This window comes from Lissotriton vulgaris, chromosome 4_1, assembly GCF_964263255.1.
Source record: "Lissotriton vulgaris chromosome 4_1, aLisVul1.2, whole genome shotgun sequence".
NCBI classification, from domain to species: Eukaryota; Metazoa; Chordata; class Amphibia; order Caudata; family Salamandridae; genus Lissotriton; species Lissotriton vulgaris.
In genome coordinates, this window is record NC_141691.1 from 175,644,229 (window position 1) to 175,663,275 (window position 19,047).

Here is a 19,047-nt window from a genome sequence, read left to right on the forward strand (position 1 = left end):
GGTAAATGTGGGGGTAGGAAGGTCCTTTCGCAAGGCTAAATCTTGTTTATTAGATAAGGCATGGCCTTAAACATATCTCAGTGATAAGTTGTTTTCAAAACAGTTTGAAGCATTCCTAACTAGGAAATTCAACTCTTTGATTGTAGCCAAGCTATTATTGAGGGAGTTAATGTCAAGATTCGGTTTGATAACTTCTACAGAGTCAGATGAGGAATCCCATGTTAAGAATAAAATAAGTGTCTTAGGCGTAACTCCGAAGATCAAGGAAAAGGTTCCACTGTTGTTACCATCCTGAATCATCTGACGTAGTGAAAAGGGCTAATGGTATGATGAAAGCAAAATTGGCTGATTGGTATTCTTGGACCTCATTGAAGTGGCTAAATGCTGTTGCTTTAGTTCTACTTAGCATGAGAAGTATCCCATGTAGACTCAGAAGGTTATCAACACATGCGATATTAATGGGATGGGGAGAGCCAGGAGTATTCCTGATATTCCAATAGCTTTGCTTCCGAATATTACTGATTAAGTGGTTCTGGATTACTGCTAAGGTTTGGCTGGTACTGTATGCTCTACCTCTCACCAGGTTAAGCTTGTTACACATTCAGCAAGTTATGAACCCTACTGCGACCTAGAACCTAGGGATTGAGTCATGAAGAAGAAGAACGTTCAGCAATCCTGTCTTGAGCACAGGGTAGAATGGGTCCTACCAAGTCATATTTAACTGGTGTGTTGCTTGAACATAAAATACCTTGAAAAAACAAGAGACGTGGTGTTCTGCCAGAACAGGAACAGTTTGTTTAATTAAATAGTACAGCCAGAAGATCAGTTACAGGTATAAGATCTGTGGACTGTGTCAATTTATAATCGATTTAAGATGTTCTTCTGTACAGTCCATTCTATGCCATAAACAATTTGGTGATCCTTGTATGTTGAGAAATGCAAGTTGCTGCCTTGGGAGTCATAAATTATTTGTTAAATAGATAATCCAGTTGGGCCTCAACCTTGTGTGGACACAGTGTGGCCAGTGGGTAACGTGACCACATGTCCGGCATTGGAAGTGTGTGATCACTGCGTGTACAGTGTGTGCTGTGTCCTGATTGGTTATATGTTCCTAACACATGTGGCATCTGACTTAATGGTGTTTTTAGGAGTGCAAGTACCCATGTGTGCTTTATTGGGGCCAATCTCTGTGGACTACAGTGGTGTCCCTGCGTCTATCTGTGGGATTGATCTGCGATAGCCTGTTTGTGCGTTTGTCTTCTAACTGCATGACATCCCACCTGTGACCTGTCAATCCAAAACCTTGGGCCTAGGTCCCAGTTCTGGCATGACTTAGTATTTGCGAGTCAGAGTTGATGTGAAGTTCACAGCAAGCAATCTATTTCACATAAATTAAATGTTGGAAAGTCATCTTGTGTGCCCTGTGCACCCCCATTTGCTGCTGATTGGTACTGCTGGTAACTGATTCTTACTGTCCCTGGCCTCTGTCTAACAAGGCCCAGGACCAGTGCTATATTGAAAACACGATTGTAAACAAACATGCATTAGGGCACACAATGTATTAGGGCACACTTACAATTGGCATGACCTACCCTATAAGTCCCTAGTAGATAATAGGGCAGGGGGATTAAAACTACATATAAGTCCCTAGCATATAATAGGGCAAGGCAGTTTAGATGCCAGTAGCCCTTTCTGCACTTGCATGATTGCACTGCTGAGCTCCTGAGGTCATTTTAAAAGCAGCCCTGCATTGCAGCACTGTTTTTAAAAATAAATTAAGTGCTAACTCAACTTTAGTGGTAGGAACACTTAAAAAGTGACAATCTACATTATCTTTACATTTTGGGTTGCCCCCCACACCCCACCCCGGTGGCTCCCCTAGGTGCCCCGGGGAGGCGGGGGTCATGTAATTATAAGCAGTGTCCTTATAAGAGATATTTTATATGCCCTGGGGATAGGGAAATTGCACATTTCACTTCCCAAAATCAATGTTGTTGCTATGAGCACTGTGGGGTAAGGATCTACACAATTATTTTTTATATTGTATTCAGGACCCCCAAAGTCTTCCCTAGAGTGCCCCAGGAGTGAGGGTTGTGTAACTTAAAGCAAAGCCCTTATAAAAGGTATTTTATATGCCCTGGCAATGGAGAAATTGCACATTTCATTTTCCCTATTGTAGATGCCTAGCCACATAGGAAATCATTGCAATAGTTTATGATTGTGTATATATTGCTATTAATTGAATAAATATCATACAAAGACTTAGGAGAATTGTATTGGCAAATCCAACAATATTTCATTGTTGAATATATCCTGAATTGTACAGAAAATAAGTTATAAGACTTTCTTGTCTGTAAGCCAAAATTCAGCCTTCCTGCAGTTTTCCCAGATTAGTCAGAGTTAACAGAATTAACCAGGCTGCTCTGATGAAGTGATAACAGGGGAGAGGCTATCTGTTGGAGAGAGCTCTGCTACACAGCAATGCCAGAGCAGGGGGAGGGCTCGTAAAGGTTGAGACTTCAAAGGGGAAACAAAACAGGTAGTAAATGCCAGACCTGCTACCCCCATCCCCTCTGACCCAGCTAGATAGGAGGCTTAAGAAAAGAATCTGCAGATTTTAGGGGGTGGAGAGCTATGATAATGATCCACACTGAGAGTTGGTTTAGTTAGCTCTTTATTCTCTGCTGAGATTTCAGCCATCATGAATTTTGGAGGACTAGGCTTTACGGGAGAAGATTATGCAAACACCTTGGCAAAAGTGGTCACACTTTGGGCTGTTGCCTTGCACCTCATTTAACAGGGGTGCCACTTTGCTTGACCCCAGAGAACACTGAAAAAATATGTGAGAATTGCAGAGTATCTCAGATCTGCTGCTTGAAATTAGGGGAAGAAGAAGGACTGTCATGATGGAAATCTGATTTGCACCACCAGACCCTGCATTCTGACTGACTGCACCTGCTGCACAATCTGGAACTACAGCCCTGTTGGCTGTACCTTGCTTCAAAAGAATTAAAGAGTGGACTCCCTGCAAGCTACACGTTAACAGAGCTCACCTGCAACAACTCCACAAAGAGTCCCCTGCCTGGAGTGCTGGAGTGCATTCAGGGGACTTTTAACTGTTTTAGCCAAGTGCATTGTAGGAATTGTGGTCCCAAACTTTCAAGGACAATCTTGGTGCTTCCAGACCCTTGACTTGTGTTTTGGACCCTCACAGAGAACTTCTGAAAGACGTTCCAGAAGTTTGGAGCAACTTTGGAAAAAACGCGACCTGGCCCTGATTCCAGGTATTTCCCGCTGAAGATCTCCACAGGCCCAACTTCCAGAGTTTGACCAAGACCTCCCTGGAAGTCAATCCGGCAAACCCTCATTGAATCCAGACTGGTAAAGTGCAGCCAAGTACCTCTGCAGAAAAGCCTCTCGAAAAGAAGCCTGTCCTCTTGCTATGTGGATCCGTGCAGGGCTCCATCGCGGTCAGCCTGAAACTTTGACTTTGTCCTGATCAAGCGCGACCAGATGTCCCAGACTGGTGCTATAGGTTAAGTGCTAGAAACTGCTTATTCTTTAAATATTCATATCTCCGGGTCCATACTTTGGATTTTGGTTCTTTTAGTGTAATTTCAGAGATATATTTCCAATCTTTATAAATTTGTATGAGATTTCTATTATGTGTGAGTCTTACTTATATAATGTATTGGTATTTTTTAAATGCCGTTACATACCTGTCTCCTAAGTTAAACCTGCCTGCTCGCAGCCAAGTTTCTTCGGGTTGAGCTCAGTAATAATTTATGGAGACATATACTTTACCCTAAACTGGGTTGGTGGCCTTATTGCCAGTGGATGCCGGTGGATGCGACTTGCCACACCTTTCAAAATGAATGTATCTTTTTTTCTTGTCAGCTTTTTCCATATTAACTGGTGAAAAATGCTTTAAAGTGTGGAGGTTTGCCTTTTTGGATCCAGGGGGCGAAGGGGCGAAAACAAGAAGGAAAACAAATTCAAGAAAATCAAACTTTTAAAAATCCTACTCTGAAAATCCCAAGAGCAAATCAAAATGTTCCAGTTGCAAGAGTGGGAAATAAAAACACAAATGAAGATGAAAATGGGACAGGTGAAGAAAATGAACCAGAAGATGAAAGCTTGATTCAAGCTGAATGGTCTGAAGGTGGGAGAGAAGGACAGTGTTACATCATTTAACAATCTGAAGAGACTGGACAAAAAATTAGCTGAAACAGCAACAGTTTTGAATGACAAAGAAGATCAAGAACAATAAGACTGATAAAACAAGGCATACACAGCTCCTGAAAGGACATATCGGACAAAAATGTTGCCAGATGAAAAAGATATTGCTGGATGAAAGAGATATTGATCTGAGAGATTTTTGGATTTCTGCTTGAAGAACCTCTGTAAATTGGCCCATAAATTGAGCCGGAAGATCAAGAACTTTAAATCATTTCTTGATGAAGAAATGAATATTTTTTTTACTTTGAGAATAATGTTTGACAATTTGATATAGAGATATTATATACGTAAAATATCATTAGCCACTAATTTAATTAGTTTGAATTTTTAAATAAAAAACAAAAATTCGAATTGCTGCAACTTGTTCTCAAGCAAATTCCCTTGCTGGTACTTTTTCCCATTTGAGACTTGCTTCAAGTCATTCAAATAATAAACAGCATTTGAATATTACCAATGATAGTAGGTTAGATCATAAAGATAGTTTTAATTGAAATTATGGCATAAATACTAATGCTACTTTGCTTAGCGATTACAAATAGATTATGAATGTTTCTAATAGCTATTATCTGCACACATCTAACAATTTCTGTTTCAGAAAGTGTCACATACATACAGCGTCCTCTATTGTATGGGTTATCGCGTTCTCTTTATTTTTGTATGTTGATGAATCAATATTTTGATGAAAGTATAAAGTAGATTATAATGTTTATATAGATATGCCTGAAGTGGCAAGATTAGATTTGTCTATTAATTATAATAGTCCCATTATGTTTTTTTATTTAATCACAATGGATCAAATGAGAAGAGTGTGTGTAAGATGACTGATAAAGAATAACATTTTATTAGAGAATATAGTTAAGCAAGAGTTTAATTTGGTATGAGTGGTGTTGAAGAAATTGAGTTTTATTTGAAAGATGAGCTCATGATTAAGAATTCCCTGATACATCATAGATTTAGGATTTCACAAGAGAAGAAAGGAGTTTGATGTGAATGATGTATGATAAATGAGATATTCAGCTATGATTAGAGTAAGTGTATGTATTGATATAGTGGATAGGAATTTTATGTTCGGTCAAGACCCTTAGGCAGAGAGGCATTTATTACATTTATATGAAGACAGTTTATTTTAACATTCCAAGTAATTGGCTGGTTCTTTGTTTTTTAGCCTTGATATTCCCTAAGATATACCATGTGAATTGAATTAGGAGTAAAATGTGGTTTGCATCGGATAATTTTAGAATTGCTTAGTGTGTTGATTCCCTCTATTGGAGTGGCTTTGAATTATGTTAGAATTGGAAAGTTTCCTTCTTTGGTTGAAAGTTTGGCTACTAATGCAGCAGTGGCATTAACTAAAATTAAAGAAGAAATGTTCACCATTCATACATTCAGAATAGGCTTGCTTTAGATAAAAAAAGGTTTTATTAACACCTTGGCTGCTGTGACTTTTCCCCTCCTGTGCTGAACTTGTTTGAATATTATTGTTTTATGACGAGCTCAGCTCGTCATAAGCACAGCTCAACCGTGCCTCATGACGAGCTGAGCTCGTCATGAGCATCGAAAGGGTTAAGATCCAGCAAGATTGTACCTTTGTGCCAGATAACCGCATGAGCATTACAAGGTTTGTTGATAAAATGACTAACATTTCAAGTGAAGTTCCATCTTTGGGAGAAATGTGTGTGTGGAACAGTTGGTGAATGGTTTATTGGAATTACTTAAAAGAATATTATAAAATCAGCAAAATAGAAGTCAAATTTATGGTTTCTGTATTAATATATTGAATTATTTTATGTTTCTCTCAAAGAAGCCATGTCCATGGTGTTCCTTTCTTTGTAACTTTCAAGGTCCATTGCTCAAGCCTTTCCAAGGGTAGATATGTTAGTTGAACTGTCTATTGTATTCCTGTATTACATAAACAGCATGCCATTTACTTCAATTGCTATATATACCTCATTTATTAGTATGCAGTAGGAGTAGGCGTTTCTAGCCGTATCTTACTTGAATGTATCTTTCTTATTAGAATATTAACAGGGTTATTAGCATGATACATTGCTAGTTCATCCTTATTATTTCAAATCTTATCACTAAGGGCCCGATTCCGACTTTGGCGGTGTGTGAGTGGGGCCACCATGCAGCTACCCCGCTTCCACATCGCCAAAGACATGTGAGCTCCGGTCTCTAGATTATGAGTTTTCTCGTGTGTGTATGTCGTTTCTTTGGCGGTCCCACGGCGGTGCCTCGGAAAAATTGCACCACAATGGGAGCATCAAATACAGTTCCTGTGCGGCATAGACTCTGCATTCACTCCATGTCCCTGAGACAACAGGGGGCACAGGAGGCCTTCTTTGTTTCCTTTCCGCCACGGTTTTCATGGCAGGCTCACCGCCATGAAAACCGTGGTGAAGAGGAAACTCATAATATGCTGGGCGGTGCCGCAGCGGTTCCACAAAGTATATTGCTGCCTCAAGACAGCCATGGATCAGAAATCTATAGCGGTTGGACCAATTTTGCAGCCTTGGCTGGACCGTCACCACTCCGCCACCTCGAATTTGGCAGTCCTTGGACTGCTAAACTCATTATTAGGCCCTTAATGTGTTTTGCTTTTCTTTCTAAAATCCTGTAGAAGATTATGTTTTTGGGATATATGCCAGGCCTTCTTTGACTTTATATAACTATCATGAATTTCTTTGACTTTTTAACTGTACAGAATCTAAGCAAGTCTTTAATTCGATGTATACTTAGTATTTCCATCCACTTCTTAAGAGGCAGACTCTATATTGGTTCTCATGCTGAACTATACTTTGTTTTGGCTGCTTGCTTTCTTTTGTGGGTCACCTTGTTGATCGTCTCACATTATTTGATTTTTATTTACTATTGAGATTTTGAAAGCCCTTGATTAACTGACTTCTTCTTGCCTTCTGTAAGGATAATAATTTTTAATGAAACAATAATGTTTGTTAGAAACTGTCTTTCATACCTTTATTTAATTGACTTGGACAGAAAGTCTCAATCCTACCTATTGAACCTCTTTAATAATTGTAATCAGAGTGTTGACAATAGTAATAATAAATTGCATACTAGCTATTTTAGTGTGATTTAATTGGTGGATAACATTATATATAAATAAAACAAATTGACAATAGGAGAGCTCAGGATGTTGGCCTCACTTAATGTTAACTCAAATGCTGCTACTGCTCAGACTTTTGCCTATCGCAAGCACTTCTTCCCTTTTATTCCCTCATTTTTTCAAATCGTTTTGTATTCTATCTGACTTAGTTTAGGAACTGAGATAGTGCTCAACCTTTCTGGACATCTAACTATGAACCTACTTGGGGCCTTGACGTTACCAATTGTACATAGTTGTGTTTAACCAAACTTTTTTGAAGCAGTTTTAGATTCTGAATCTTACCTATATGTTAGATGTAGAAATAAACCCTACGGCTCAGAGTGCTGGTGCCACTATAAATGTACTTTAACCATTTTATAGCAAACATTGGGCAGTGCTCTAGTAAAAAATACGGGTACTCTTCTAACTATGTTATTTGTTCCAGCACTAACTATGGAAGGGTTCCATAGATGTTGATGGAAGGGAGGTTTGGATTAAAGGAGAAAAGATGGTAATTATGGAAAAGCCATTAATATTTTTTTTTACAGCTATCGGCACCGTCGCACAGAACAAGAGGAGGATGAAGAACTGCTGTCTGAGAGTCGTAAAACGGCCAATGTGTGTGTACGATTTGAGGAGTCTCCTTCCTGTGAGTGAAACTGTTTTAAAACTGCTTTAATTTACAGAAAGGTAGAACCTGTAGTGAAATGCTACTTTTGCTATCATTGTGACTGGAAAATGAATAATTAATTAAAACCACTCTTCTCAAGTACTTCTTCATTTGAAGAGCATCCAGGTGCAAGAGATAACCACTGCACACACTTAATATCAAAGAAACACCAGATGTACAAAACAAGATCAATAGAGCAGACCTATTTTAAAACCCTTTAAACAACCAATAGTAGACTACTGTAGCCTCTTCTACTGCCCTACGCAAAATACACCCTTCTTAGTATATGTTTTGCCCACCTCCATGAGCTAGTTGTCCACAGCCCAAAAGCACAGTGACAAACAGCACAGAGAGACGAGAATTGACACTATAATCTTTATTTCACATAGTTAATTAGTTAATTCACAATTTTCCAAAAGCTTCATATGAATAATTGTTTACACATATGTACCCTACTAGCTCATATTAACATTCATTATTTATATATAGCACCTTTTCTATGGAAAAGCAGTCATATATTCATGTGTGTGTGTATATATATATGTATATATATATATATATATATGTGTGTGTGTGTGTGTGTGCATGTATATATATATATATATATATATATATATATAAATATATATATATATATATATATATATATATATATATATATATATATATATATATATATATATATATATATATATATATATATATATATATATATATATATATATATATATATATATATATATATATATATATATATATATATATCCATATTCCAAGGCCTGCCTTTCCATAGAGAAGGTGCTTTTTGGTTTGCTAATAACTTTTAAACGTTTGAGGAATCTCCACAAAACTTTCCCCCAAAATATTTGTCCACTTCAGCTTCTTCCTGGAAAGTGATCCTTCAGGCGGGGGCCAATAAAAAATGGGGGAATCCCAAAAAGTAAATGCATTCTTCCGCAAAACTGCTCAACGGAATGACACCAATTTTAGCAGGAAGCTAGATTTGGTGTAAATCCGTTAATTAGTTGTTGAAAAATAAAGGTACAAAAATCTTTGTGTATCTGAACTGTTGGATCCAAGAGACTCCTGCAAGAGTCATGCCAGAGTGGCAATTAAAAAATACAGCGTTCTGATTGGCCCAGGAAGCTTTATTTTCTCTTGGGCCAATTCGCTAGATTCCCGCAGAAGCAGGCACTCTGATTGGCTTCAGGCAACATTAAAAAAATGTGCTGGCAGCCATTACAGGTCCTGAAGTAAAAAAAAATATATATATCTGAACAAGACTATTATTTATAGATTCTTTACCCTAGAATTACCCGCAGGCGTCAGACTGGATCCAGAGAAATCTTTCCATAGCAGAACCCCGTAGCAGATAGGTGGTGTCGGTCAACTCAACTTTCGGCGACGTGGTCGCCGGAATGACGTTGCGGTAGCTACTTAGACGCCACCCACGTGCGCTGACGTCAGTTCTTTCTTTTTCCGTGCCAGCCAATGCAGATCTGGATAGAGCGGTACCTCGAGTAACTTTTTTGCCTCCGTTTTTGCGACTTTTGTCGACACCTTTTTTGAGTTGGTCAACTCCTTGTGCACGGAAAGCTGTCACATCCAACCGGCTTTAAGGCTTTTGACTCCATTCACCAATTGATGTTGGTCACAGACACACACCTCATGTGCCTTTGGTGACTGGAGCCCAACCACGACCCCAAGTCGTGCTCCGACTGCTGGGCCATGAAACCATAGTCTTTGCTGCAGCCGTCCTGAAAGTTTCTCGGGGCCTGGCACTCTGCTCCCCGCCTTTTGAAGTCACAGGCAAGAGGGAGGTCGCAGGACCGGTTGCAGAGCTCCCACCACCTCTCGTCATTGAAGTCTTCCTCTTCGAGTAAGTTGAAACACAAAAAGAAGGTGAAGAAGAATCGTCGCTCTCCGCTTTTCCGTCATCCGGCTCTGGCCACGGAGCCTTTTGGGTCAACTCCGACTCCTCCCTCCTTTTCAGGGAGACAGAGCGACCCCTGCCCAGCTGCAAAGCTTTTACGAAGCCTTGCACTTCATCTTCGGGCAGCCCCACTCCGCCGGCATGCCCCCCGGACTCTGTTGGGTGCTCTAGGCCTTCGATGCCGGAAGCTCCGGCGCCGCAGGCCCCCAGGGATCCAGGCCTGGATCTAGATCGCCACCGGTCGACCTTGTGACTCCTCCTCTGGCGCCGAATCCAGTAACAACACTTCCGACGCCAGTAGCATCCCCAGCTGGCGTCGGCCCAGACCTCCCTCTCATTGAGGTCTGTGTCCGACTTCGGGACCGGCGAGGACCGGTACTTTTGTACCCTTGTTCTCCCCTGATATTTCCTACCACCCTGAGTGGCTACCAGGAGAGGGTAAGCGGACTAGTAGTGGTCGGTGGACACTTACAAACCAGTTAGAGGAACTGGACTGGAGAGAGGAGTTGGGTGACGCCAGTGGTCTGGTTACCTCCCCAGACCTTGGCATGCTTTCTCCACCTACCGTGGCTAAGGAGGAGGGTGCGTTTTACGCAGTGGTGTTGCATAGGGCAGCTAAGGCTCTAAACCTTGAGCTTTGTACGGTGGCAGTCAGGACTAACCTCCTGACTGAGGTGCTTCAACCGGCAGCGGCCTCTTTGGAGCCCCTGCTGCCATTCCATGAGGCCCTTTTGGGCACTTGGTCCAGGCCCAACACAGGGGCTCCTGTGGACAGGATGATTGCCCGACGCCACCACCTGTCCCTGGGCAATGCCATTTTCCTCTCTTCCCATCCTACCCCTGAGAGCTTGGTAGTCCAAGCCTCCACGTCCAAAGCGCATTCCCTGACGCACTTCCTGATATGGAATCCAAGAAGTTCGACCACCTTGGGAAGAAGATGTTGTCTTTCTCCAGCTGGGGATTGCGGTCGGTGACCACCGCATGTCAATTGGGCTGTTACTCTCACTCAGTGTGGGACATTGTGGCGTAGGTGCTGCCACAGTGCCCGGAGGAGGGCCGGGCCGTGCGCTCCAGCGCTGTTGCCGAAGGGAGAGACGCAGCGAAGTTCGCCATCCGGTGTGGGCTGGACACCGTCGACTCACTGGACAGGACGACATCCAATTTGGTAGCACTGAGGCGCTATGTCTGGTTGAAGTCCACTGGCTTCTCGAGTGATTTGCAAGCAACGCTTTTGGGGATGCTCTTTTATGGCTGTTGCCTGTTTGGCGACAAGGCAGACAACGCGCTTGAGCTCTTTATGGATTCTAGGGCTACGGCCAGATCCTTAGGCCTTGCTTCCACCTCCCCCCCAGCGCAATCTGCTTTTTGCCCCTTTCATGCCTACAGAAGGGGTGCCCCGCTACGTTCTGCCCAGAGCCATAGACCTGCACAAGCCTCTGCGGGCTAGGGACGTGGATCCCACTGCTGTGGGTCAGGGGGCCAGCGGGCGGGCCAGTTTATCAGTGCCCCCTTGCAGCAGCCTCCTAGTCTAGCCTTTCAGGCCCATCCATCGCCAGTGAGCAGCAGTATTCGCCATCACCTCCCCCACTGACAAAACATCACATCAAACAGGTGGGTAGTGGCAGATATTCCGAAGGGGCTACTCCCTCCTCTTCGAGACTACTCCTCCATCCATCCCACCTCAATTCCATCGCATGCCGAAGTTGCGGCTCTTTTGGCCAATGGAGCTATTGGGTGCATCCCGGTGCCAGAAGTAGGGCACTGCACACAAACTGCAGTGGTGGCTAACGAACCCGGATTGGGTCAATGGAAGATCCCTCTCCCTTCCCCAACTGGAGTTCATAGTGGTGATAGATGCATCACTTCAGGGATGGGGCGACCACATAGGAAAGACAGAGATGGTGCAAGGTCTCTTTCAGCAGTTGGAAGAGCCTTGGTTAGATCTATTCGCCACTGAAAAGAACTCGCAATGTCAGCAGTTCTGCCCATTAGAATTTCCAAGACGGCACTTGCTCAGCGACGCTTCATGAGTGGAGTTGTGGTCTTCGATAAGCCTTTCTGCCTATACCACTTCTGCCCAGAGTGCTGAAGAAGGTCAAGTGCGACTGGGCCAGAGTCATTCTTGTTGCTTCGAATTGGGCACGAACATTCTGGTATCCAGAGCTGTTACATCTGTCCATCAATCCTCCGATCTGACTGCCTCTTCTGGAGGATCTTTTGTCGCACCAGCAGGGAGTGGTCCTCCACCCGAACCTGTCCAGCCCCCACCTCCTTGCATGGAGATTGAGCATCAATGGCAGACCGCTTTTGACCTTTTTTTCGAAGGCTGTAATGTTATCTTGGCAGCCAGGCGTCCCTCCACTGAGATAGTATACACCCGTAGATTGGACAAGTTTGTGGCATGATGCACAGCAAAGGCTTTGGATCCCCTTTCTTCCCCTCTTTCTGAAGCTCTTTTGTTCCTCCTTTCTTTGGCCCAGCAAGACTCTGCTCTTTCTTTGGCTGCCTGATCAGCCTTCCCTTTTCCAGTACCCCATTGTAAATAGATTTCTTAAGGGCATTACTCACCTCTTTCTTCCTATTCCTTTCGTAATGCCTCAGTGTGACTTGAACTTAGTTCTGACATACCTTATGTTGACTTCTTTCATGCCACTACATAACTGTCCTCTCAGGCTTTTAACTTTAAAGACTGTTTTACTAGTTTCTATCACCTCTGTTAGCAGGGTGAGTGAGCTTCAGGCTCTGTCCTCTAAGACTCCTTTTCTTGCTTTTTCATCCAGACATGGTTGTCCTAAAAACCAGACCTTCCTTTCTTCCCAAAGTGGTTACTTATTTCCACATTGGTCAATTCATCACTTTGCCCGCCTTCTTTCCACCGCTGCATCCTTCAAAACAGGAGGAGTGACTCCACCGCCTGGATCCAAAATGTGCGCTATCTTTCTATGTGGAACGCACCAGACAATTCCGGGTGGATGACCATCTCTTTGTTGGCTATGTGGGTGCCAAAAAAGGTTGGGCCATGCAAAAATGGACCATCTTTTGGTGGGTCATTCTTTGCATTAAAACTTGTTACTCTTTGGCAAAGAAGGAGCCTCCAGTAGGACTGCGCACCCATTTCACCAGGATGACAGCAGCCACTACTGCTTTGGGACGTGGCGTTCCCCTTAGTGATCTCTGCCAGGCAGCCTTGTGGGCATCTGTGCACACATTCACAAAACCCTACTGCCTGGACTCTCAAGTCCGGAGAGACGGCTTCTTTGGCCGTTCTGTTCTCCAGGACTTCCTCGAGTGAACTTGGTTTGCAGACTCACCTCCGGGGTTGGTATTGCTGGGGTATCTATTCTAATGTAAGGAATCTAATCTATACTTGCCTTCGGTAACGATATATCTGTAAGAGACATAGATTAGTTATAGATTTCTTACTGCCCCACCCATCCGCCCAGTTCTGCGATCTGACTTCTTGGGTTAAGTACTTCCTTTCAGGGCCCTAGTTTTGTGTACCAGTGGTCAGTGTCTTGCATAGTACTGCGCTTCTTGTGTGGATTGTCAAGTAAAGAACTGAGGCTGTGGAGTTGGTCCCGGGTATAGATTTACGGCGGCCATATTGAGTGTCTAAGCGACTCCTCGTGCTCTAGTTGCACATAAAAGGGGCTTTTCTCGACCCTGCGCTCGTTTTGACTGAGTGTCTGTGTCACTCTTGAGGCGGAAGCCGGGAGGTCTTGTTCTCTGTTGTGCTTGTGTTTTTAAACTCACTCGCTAAAATTGCTTTAAACTGCTTGATTAAATAGGCTTTTTATTGTTCACACCTTCCCCCTCCTCTTCGCTGCCCAGGGCCACTCTCAGCGGAGTATTGACGCTGTGGAGTTGGTCCCGGGTATAGATTTACGGTGGCCATATTGAGTGTCTAAGCGACTCTTCGCGCTCTAGTTGCATATAAAAAAGGACGGATATGTCTCCACGCAGCGGACGCGATCAGCGGACGTGCCGGACCTGTGCCGGAGTCGTGCCAGAGTCTTGCCCGTCTGCGCCTGTCAGAGCTAAGAAGGCGCCAGGGCCATAAACGCTGAACCCGTGGTCTCTCCGCTTGCTGTCAGCCCTCTGTACTCCGCACTTTGAAAACTCTTAGGCCACCCTTGAATTCATGTCACCACAGGTTCTCGCCTGAGAGAATTCGGGAAGGTCCTGATTGCCTGTGTTTCAGGGACACGATAACCACTCCCCCTCCTACACCCCTTCATGCCCCTATGATGTCTCAGGAGCAGAATCCGCCCCTCATCTCTAGGGAAACGGGCTTTCTAATCAATGCCCGTTCCCTTGTCAAAAACAATATTGCTTTCCGAGACTTCGTCTCGGCGAGGAAGCTATCATGGGCCTTTATCACTGAAACTTGGGGTTCCGAATCTTCTGGACCTGACCTGGTCGATGGCATCCCTGAGGGATATGCTTTAGTGGGACTGGACAGAGAGGGACATAAAGGGAGGGAATTGGCATTCTACATAAAACCTCAGTCAACTGCCGCATTGAGAGTCTTCCATCCCCTCAGAATTCCTTCCAGGCCTTGCACTTCTCTCTCAGCCCCTCTCCTACGGTATCCAGGCATTCTCATTTACAGACCCCCCGGACCTAGATCCACCTTCACCGCCATGCTCCTTGAAATACTGGAACCCTATATTGCTAAACCTAATCTCACCATCCTTGGTGATTTCAATTTCCATTTGGAAAACTCCTTCTCGGCTCATACAACATTCCTGGTAGACTTTCTGGCCTCTTGCGGGCTCCTACAAATAGTGGGAAGCCCTACCCATTCTGCCGGCCACACTTTAGATGGAGTCTTCACCAATGACACCAGGTTGAAAGCTGACCTTCCCCTTCCCCTCTCCTGGTCTGATCACATGACAGTCCCTTTAGTCTTAACTTTCCGTTCACCCCTTATATCCTCTATGGATAAGAACAATTGGGAACTGACAAGAAACTTTAGAGCTTGAATAATGAGACCCTGGGCCCCCTTATCTCTAATTTCAAGCCCTCCCTTAACTCTGACACTCATGCTGCTGCCTCTGAGTTTGCCACTACTATCTCTGAGGCTGTCAACATCTTAACTCCGGCAAAGCCCCACTATTGCGCCAGGAAACGACCGTCGGCCCCCTGGTACTCAGACTCCCTCAGACTGCTTAGGCAGGGGTGTCGAAGGCAAGAAAGGGTCTGGAGGACCCACTTTGACCCTGACGAAAAGACTAAACATAAAGACCTTATCAAAGAATATAGGACCTCAGTCTTGGCCGAAAAACAGGCATACTTTACTAGTCTTACTACCTCCCTCTCCCCTCCCAGTGAACTATTCAAAATTGTAGACTCTTTATCCTCTGCCCTGAACCCCGATCTCATTTCTCGATCTTAAGAGCTCTGCGATCAGATTTCCACATTTTTTCATTCCAAAATCGTGGACATCCATTTCTCCCTAGAAGCTCATAATAGTACCTCTGCCCCATCCCCCTGGCCGAGTCCACCCTCTAGAAGCTCATAATCGTACCTCTGCCCCATCCCCCTGGCCGAGTCCACCCTCCGGCCCTTGCGGGAACCTATCCAATTTTCCCTTCCTTACCGTCGATGCCCTCAACAACCTCCTTGTTAGACTTAAATCTGGTTCTCCCCTGGACCCCTGTAATCTAAAAACTCTGAAGAGCTGTAGAGAGGTTTTGCTCCCCCCGCTTCTTGAAATAATGAATCTGGCAATCTCCAATGGTACATTCCCGCACCCTGGAAAAGGGCCATTGTTAAGCCCCTCCTAAAAAAGCCCACCTTGGACCCTAGGATACTAAAAAACTTCAGTCCTATTTCCCTTCTTCCTGCACCCGCTAAGCTGCTCGAGGCCCATCTTAATCACCATCTGAGTGCTTTCCTTGATAACTCCTGCCTGCTAGATCCTTCTCAGCATGGTTTCCGGAAGGCACACAGCACAGAATCAGCGCTTACAGTGGTAGTCAATAACATCCGCGCCAAGGTCGACAGTGGTTAGACGACTCTTCTGATCCTGCTCGACCTTACAGCCGCCTTTGACACCCTGTCTCCCACGATTCTGACCACCCGTCTCAGTGAGATGGGAGGGGATGGACCCGCCCTGAGCCTTTTAACATATTTTCTTAGTCAGCGTGAACAAAGGGTTAAACTGGGCGACTTCCTCTCCTCAGTCAAGCATTTGCAATGTGGGGTCCCTCAGGGCTCATCTTTGAGCCCTACCCTCTTCAATATATATGACGCCTCACTTGCTAGGCTTGTAAGATCCTTTGGTTTGGAAGTTCTGTCGTACGCTGACGACACTCAGATTATGGTCTCCCTCTCGCAATCTGTGCAGAACACAGCTTCAAATTTCAGGAACTGTATGGAAGCAATGGCAGGTTGGATGACCTCTAACTTCCTCAAATTAAATGGGGAAAAGACCAAGGTCCTCATTTTTGGAGACAAACAAGAGGTCTGGTCGGCCGCCTGGTGGCCTAGTGCCCTTGGAACATGCCCCAAGCCTTCTCTAGCTGTTCGTAATCTGAGTGTTATCCTTGACCCCACACTCTCCTTTGACAAGCAAGTCAATAGGACTGTCTCCACTTGCTGTGGTGTCTTAAGGATTTTGAGGAAACTTACACACTTTCTCTCCCTGGAAGCACGTAAACAAGTCTCGGTGGCACTTATCTCTTCTCGTCTGGACTATTGTAATGCCCTATACCTGGGCATTAGCAAAAGACTGGTCCACTGCCTGCAAGTCGTCCAGAATGCAGCAGCAAGGTTTGTTGTTGATGCACCGAGACGGTCCTCTGGATCCCTTATCAGACAGAACCTTCATTGGCTTCCTGTGCAGGCCAGGATTAACTTTAAGGTGTTGGTTCTCGCCTTTCGTGCACTCCACGGATCTGGTACAGAGGACATCATGTCTCTTGTGTCTCTGTACACCCCGGGCAGGGCCCTACGTTCCTAGACCTATTCTGCAAAGGTCTAAAAACCTGGCTCTTTGCAGAGGCCTACCTGTAACCTTTCATTTGTGTTCACTTATTCACTCAGCTGTTTTGCCATCTTTTGCGCCTTCATGCCTTCTGGTAGAGTTGCGCAATACAAATTCTTATTCATTCATTCATTCACATCAGTGCGCAAGGGTGACATCTAAGTAGATACTGTGACGTCATCTCAGCGACCACGAGCTGACGACGATCGCAGATAATTCTAAGGTAAGGAATCTATAACTAATATATGTCTCTTACAGATATATTGTTACCGAAGGTAAGTAACTTGTTCAATAATAATATATAAGGGCCTTTTGGCCTGTGGTGGAACCCCCCTTTCTGGGACAAAATAAAAGACATTGAAAAATCTGTGGTTTTTACTGCGATTCCCCAGATCACAGCAAAAAAAAGTCTGCCATTTTTTTCATTTATATTAAGAGGGGGTGTGAGTATGGCTCTCTCGCCCATCTCATTTTGGTCCCTGGGAACCGCATCCCCTGGGGTGGGTGTATTTAATTATGAGGAGGGGGCGCGTGATCATCCTCCCCAAGCCAATTGTGGCCCCTTGGACCCCACCCTTGGTGCCAATTTCATGAAAAAAGAGAAGGGGGGCACACAGCCCCTTCCCTGAGCCTAAGGACGCCCTGGGGACCCCATCCTTTGAAACCTAAATAAAGAAAAAAGGGAGGTACGCCACATGCCCCCCCCGCCCCCTTCCTGAGCCTTCAAAGGCCCTGGGAACATCATGCCCCGGGTCGGAATCAGTGACTGTGTCTCTGGAAGTCAGCGCAGGCAGGGAAACATGTTTACTCCTGTCTAGCAGGAGCATTTGTAAATCTCCTGACAGACTGGAGAAAACATACAGCTGGGAACAAACTTGTGTTTTGTTTTTCTGCTGGCACTGATACTGGCAGAGAAATAGAACACACATTGCTCCCATCTGAAAGGGAATAAGCATAAACAGTTCCTGTCTCCAGGCAGGAGCAATGCTGGCACCCGCAGCATGCGCAGACCTGGCTGGGGCTGCAGGGGTACTTGGACTTCCTCCACAGCCACCAACATGTGGTATTTTGGTGCCCCGGGTGGGCACCGGGGCACCTTTCCTGGGGAATGGGGATCCTTACGGCCTGAGATGGGAGCCACGCAGCCTCCCTCCTTTTTATAGTAACATGCAGACCCGGTTGGGGCATCTGGGGCCTAATAAGGCTCTGGGAGGGAGGCTGCACGGCACCTCCCCTTTATTACATCTGGCCCCAGCAGATGGAGTCCCCAGGGCTATTAAGGCTCAGGGCAGGAGACCCTGCGGCCCCACCCCCCTTTAATTAAATATGTCCCTGGGGATGGGGTCCCCAGGGCCCAAAGTCCAACCCTATGCCTCGTTGCCAAAGGCTGTGCGTGGCTTTGACTGACTTCGGTGGGTTGGCCACCAGCCAGGCCCTATAGCCATCCCCACACTTTCCACGGCCTTTGGCTGCCTACAGGGGAGTTAGCCACAGGCGCAGCGGTCAGGGATTGGCTGGCTGCTAGTGGTTGCTGTGGCCACAGGGCCTGGCCTCAGCGTGGGTTTGGCTGTCTGCGGCCAACCCCCCGCCATGCAGGGCCTTTGGCCATAAGTGGCACGGCATTGACTTTACATATGTTAGTAAAATATTACCCATGGAAATCCACTGAAAAAAACCAATGGTGAAAGTAAGTTAGGTGAAATGTTCATTAACAACGTAACATTTTAATCTAAAAAAAACAATAAATTCACCAGCTATAGGTATCTAAAGTAACTACAACTTGTGCTCTAAGGTAACTACAACTTGCCATACATTGCTGATTCCCCATATTACATCACTCATAACATCTTCTATTACGTCATTGTTAATATCACTGCAACGTTTGCAATTTTTTTTTATTATTTAAAAATGTATTTTTATTGCACACATAATAGAAAAAAAGCGACACATAAACCACAAACGTTATGCCTGAGTACGTGCATACAGTATAGTCCGTCTCAGAACTACCGCTTTTTCAATGTTGTAATGTAGTCACATTCTGGTGTTAGTCTGAGGCCATATAGCTAAGAATTCCGGCTTTCAAGGACATCATTATGGGGCACACAGACTCC

At 44.7% G+C, this 19,047-nt stretch overlaps 1 protein-coding gene across 2 annotated transcripts in view; it reads left to right on the forward strand.

Moving 5' to 3' along the window:
- Positions 1-19,047, forward strand: part of SMARCA1 (SNF2 related chromatin remodeling ATPase 1) — a 2,209,746-nt gene that overhangs the window by 586,756 nt on the left and 1,603,943 nt on the right. For both annotated transcript variants that reach the window (XM_086918497.1, XM_086918496.1), the window contains one exon: positions 7,891-7,991. In XM_086918497.1, the coding sequence (XP_086774623.1) occupies positions 7,891-7,991 (101 nt within the window). The remainder of the gene's footprint in view (positions 1-7,890; positions 7,992-19,047) is intronic.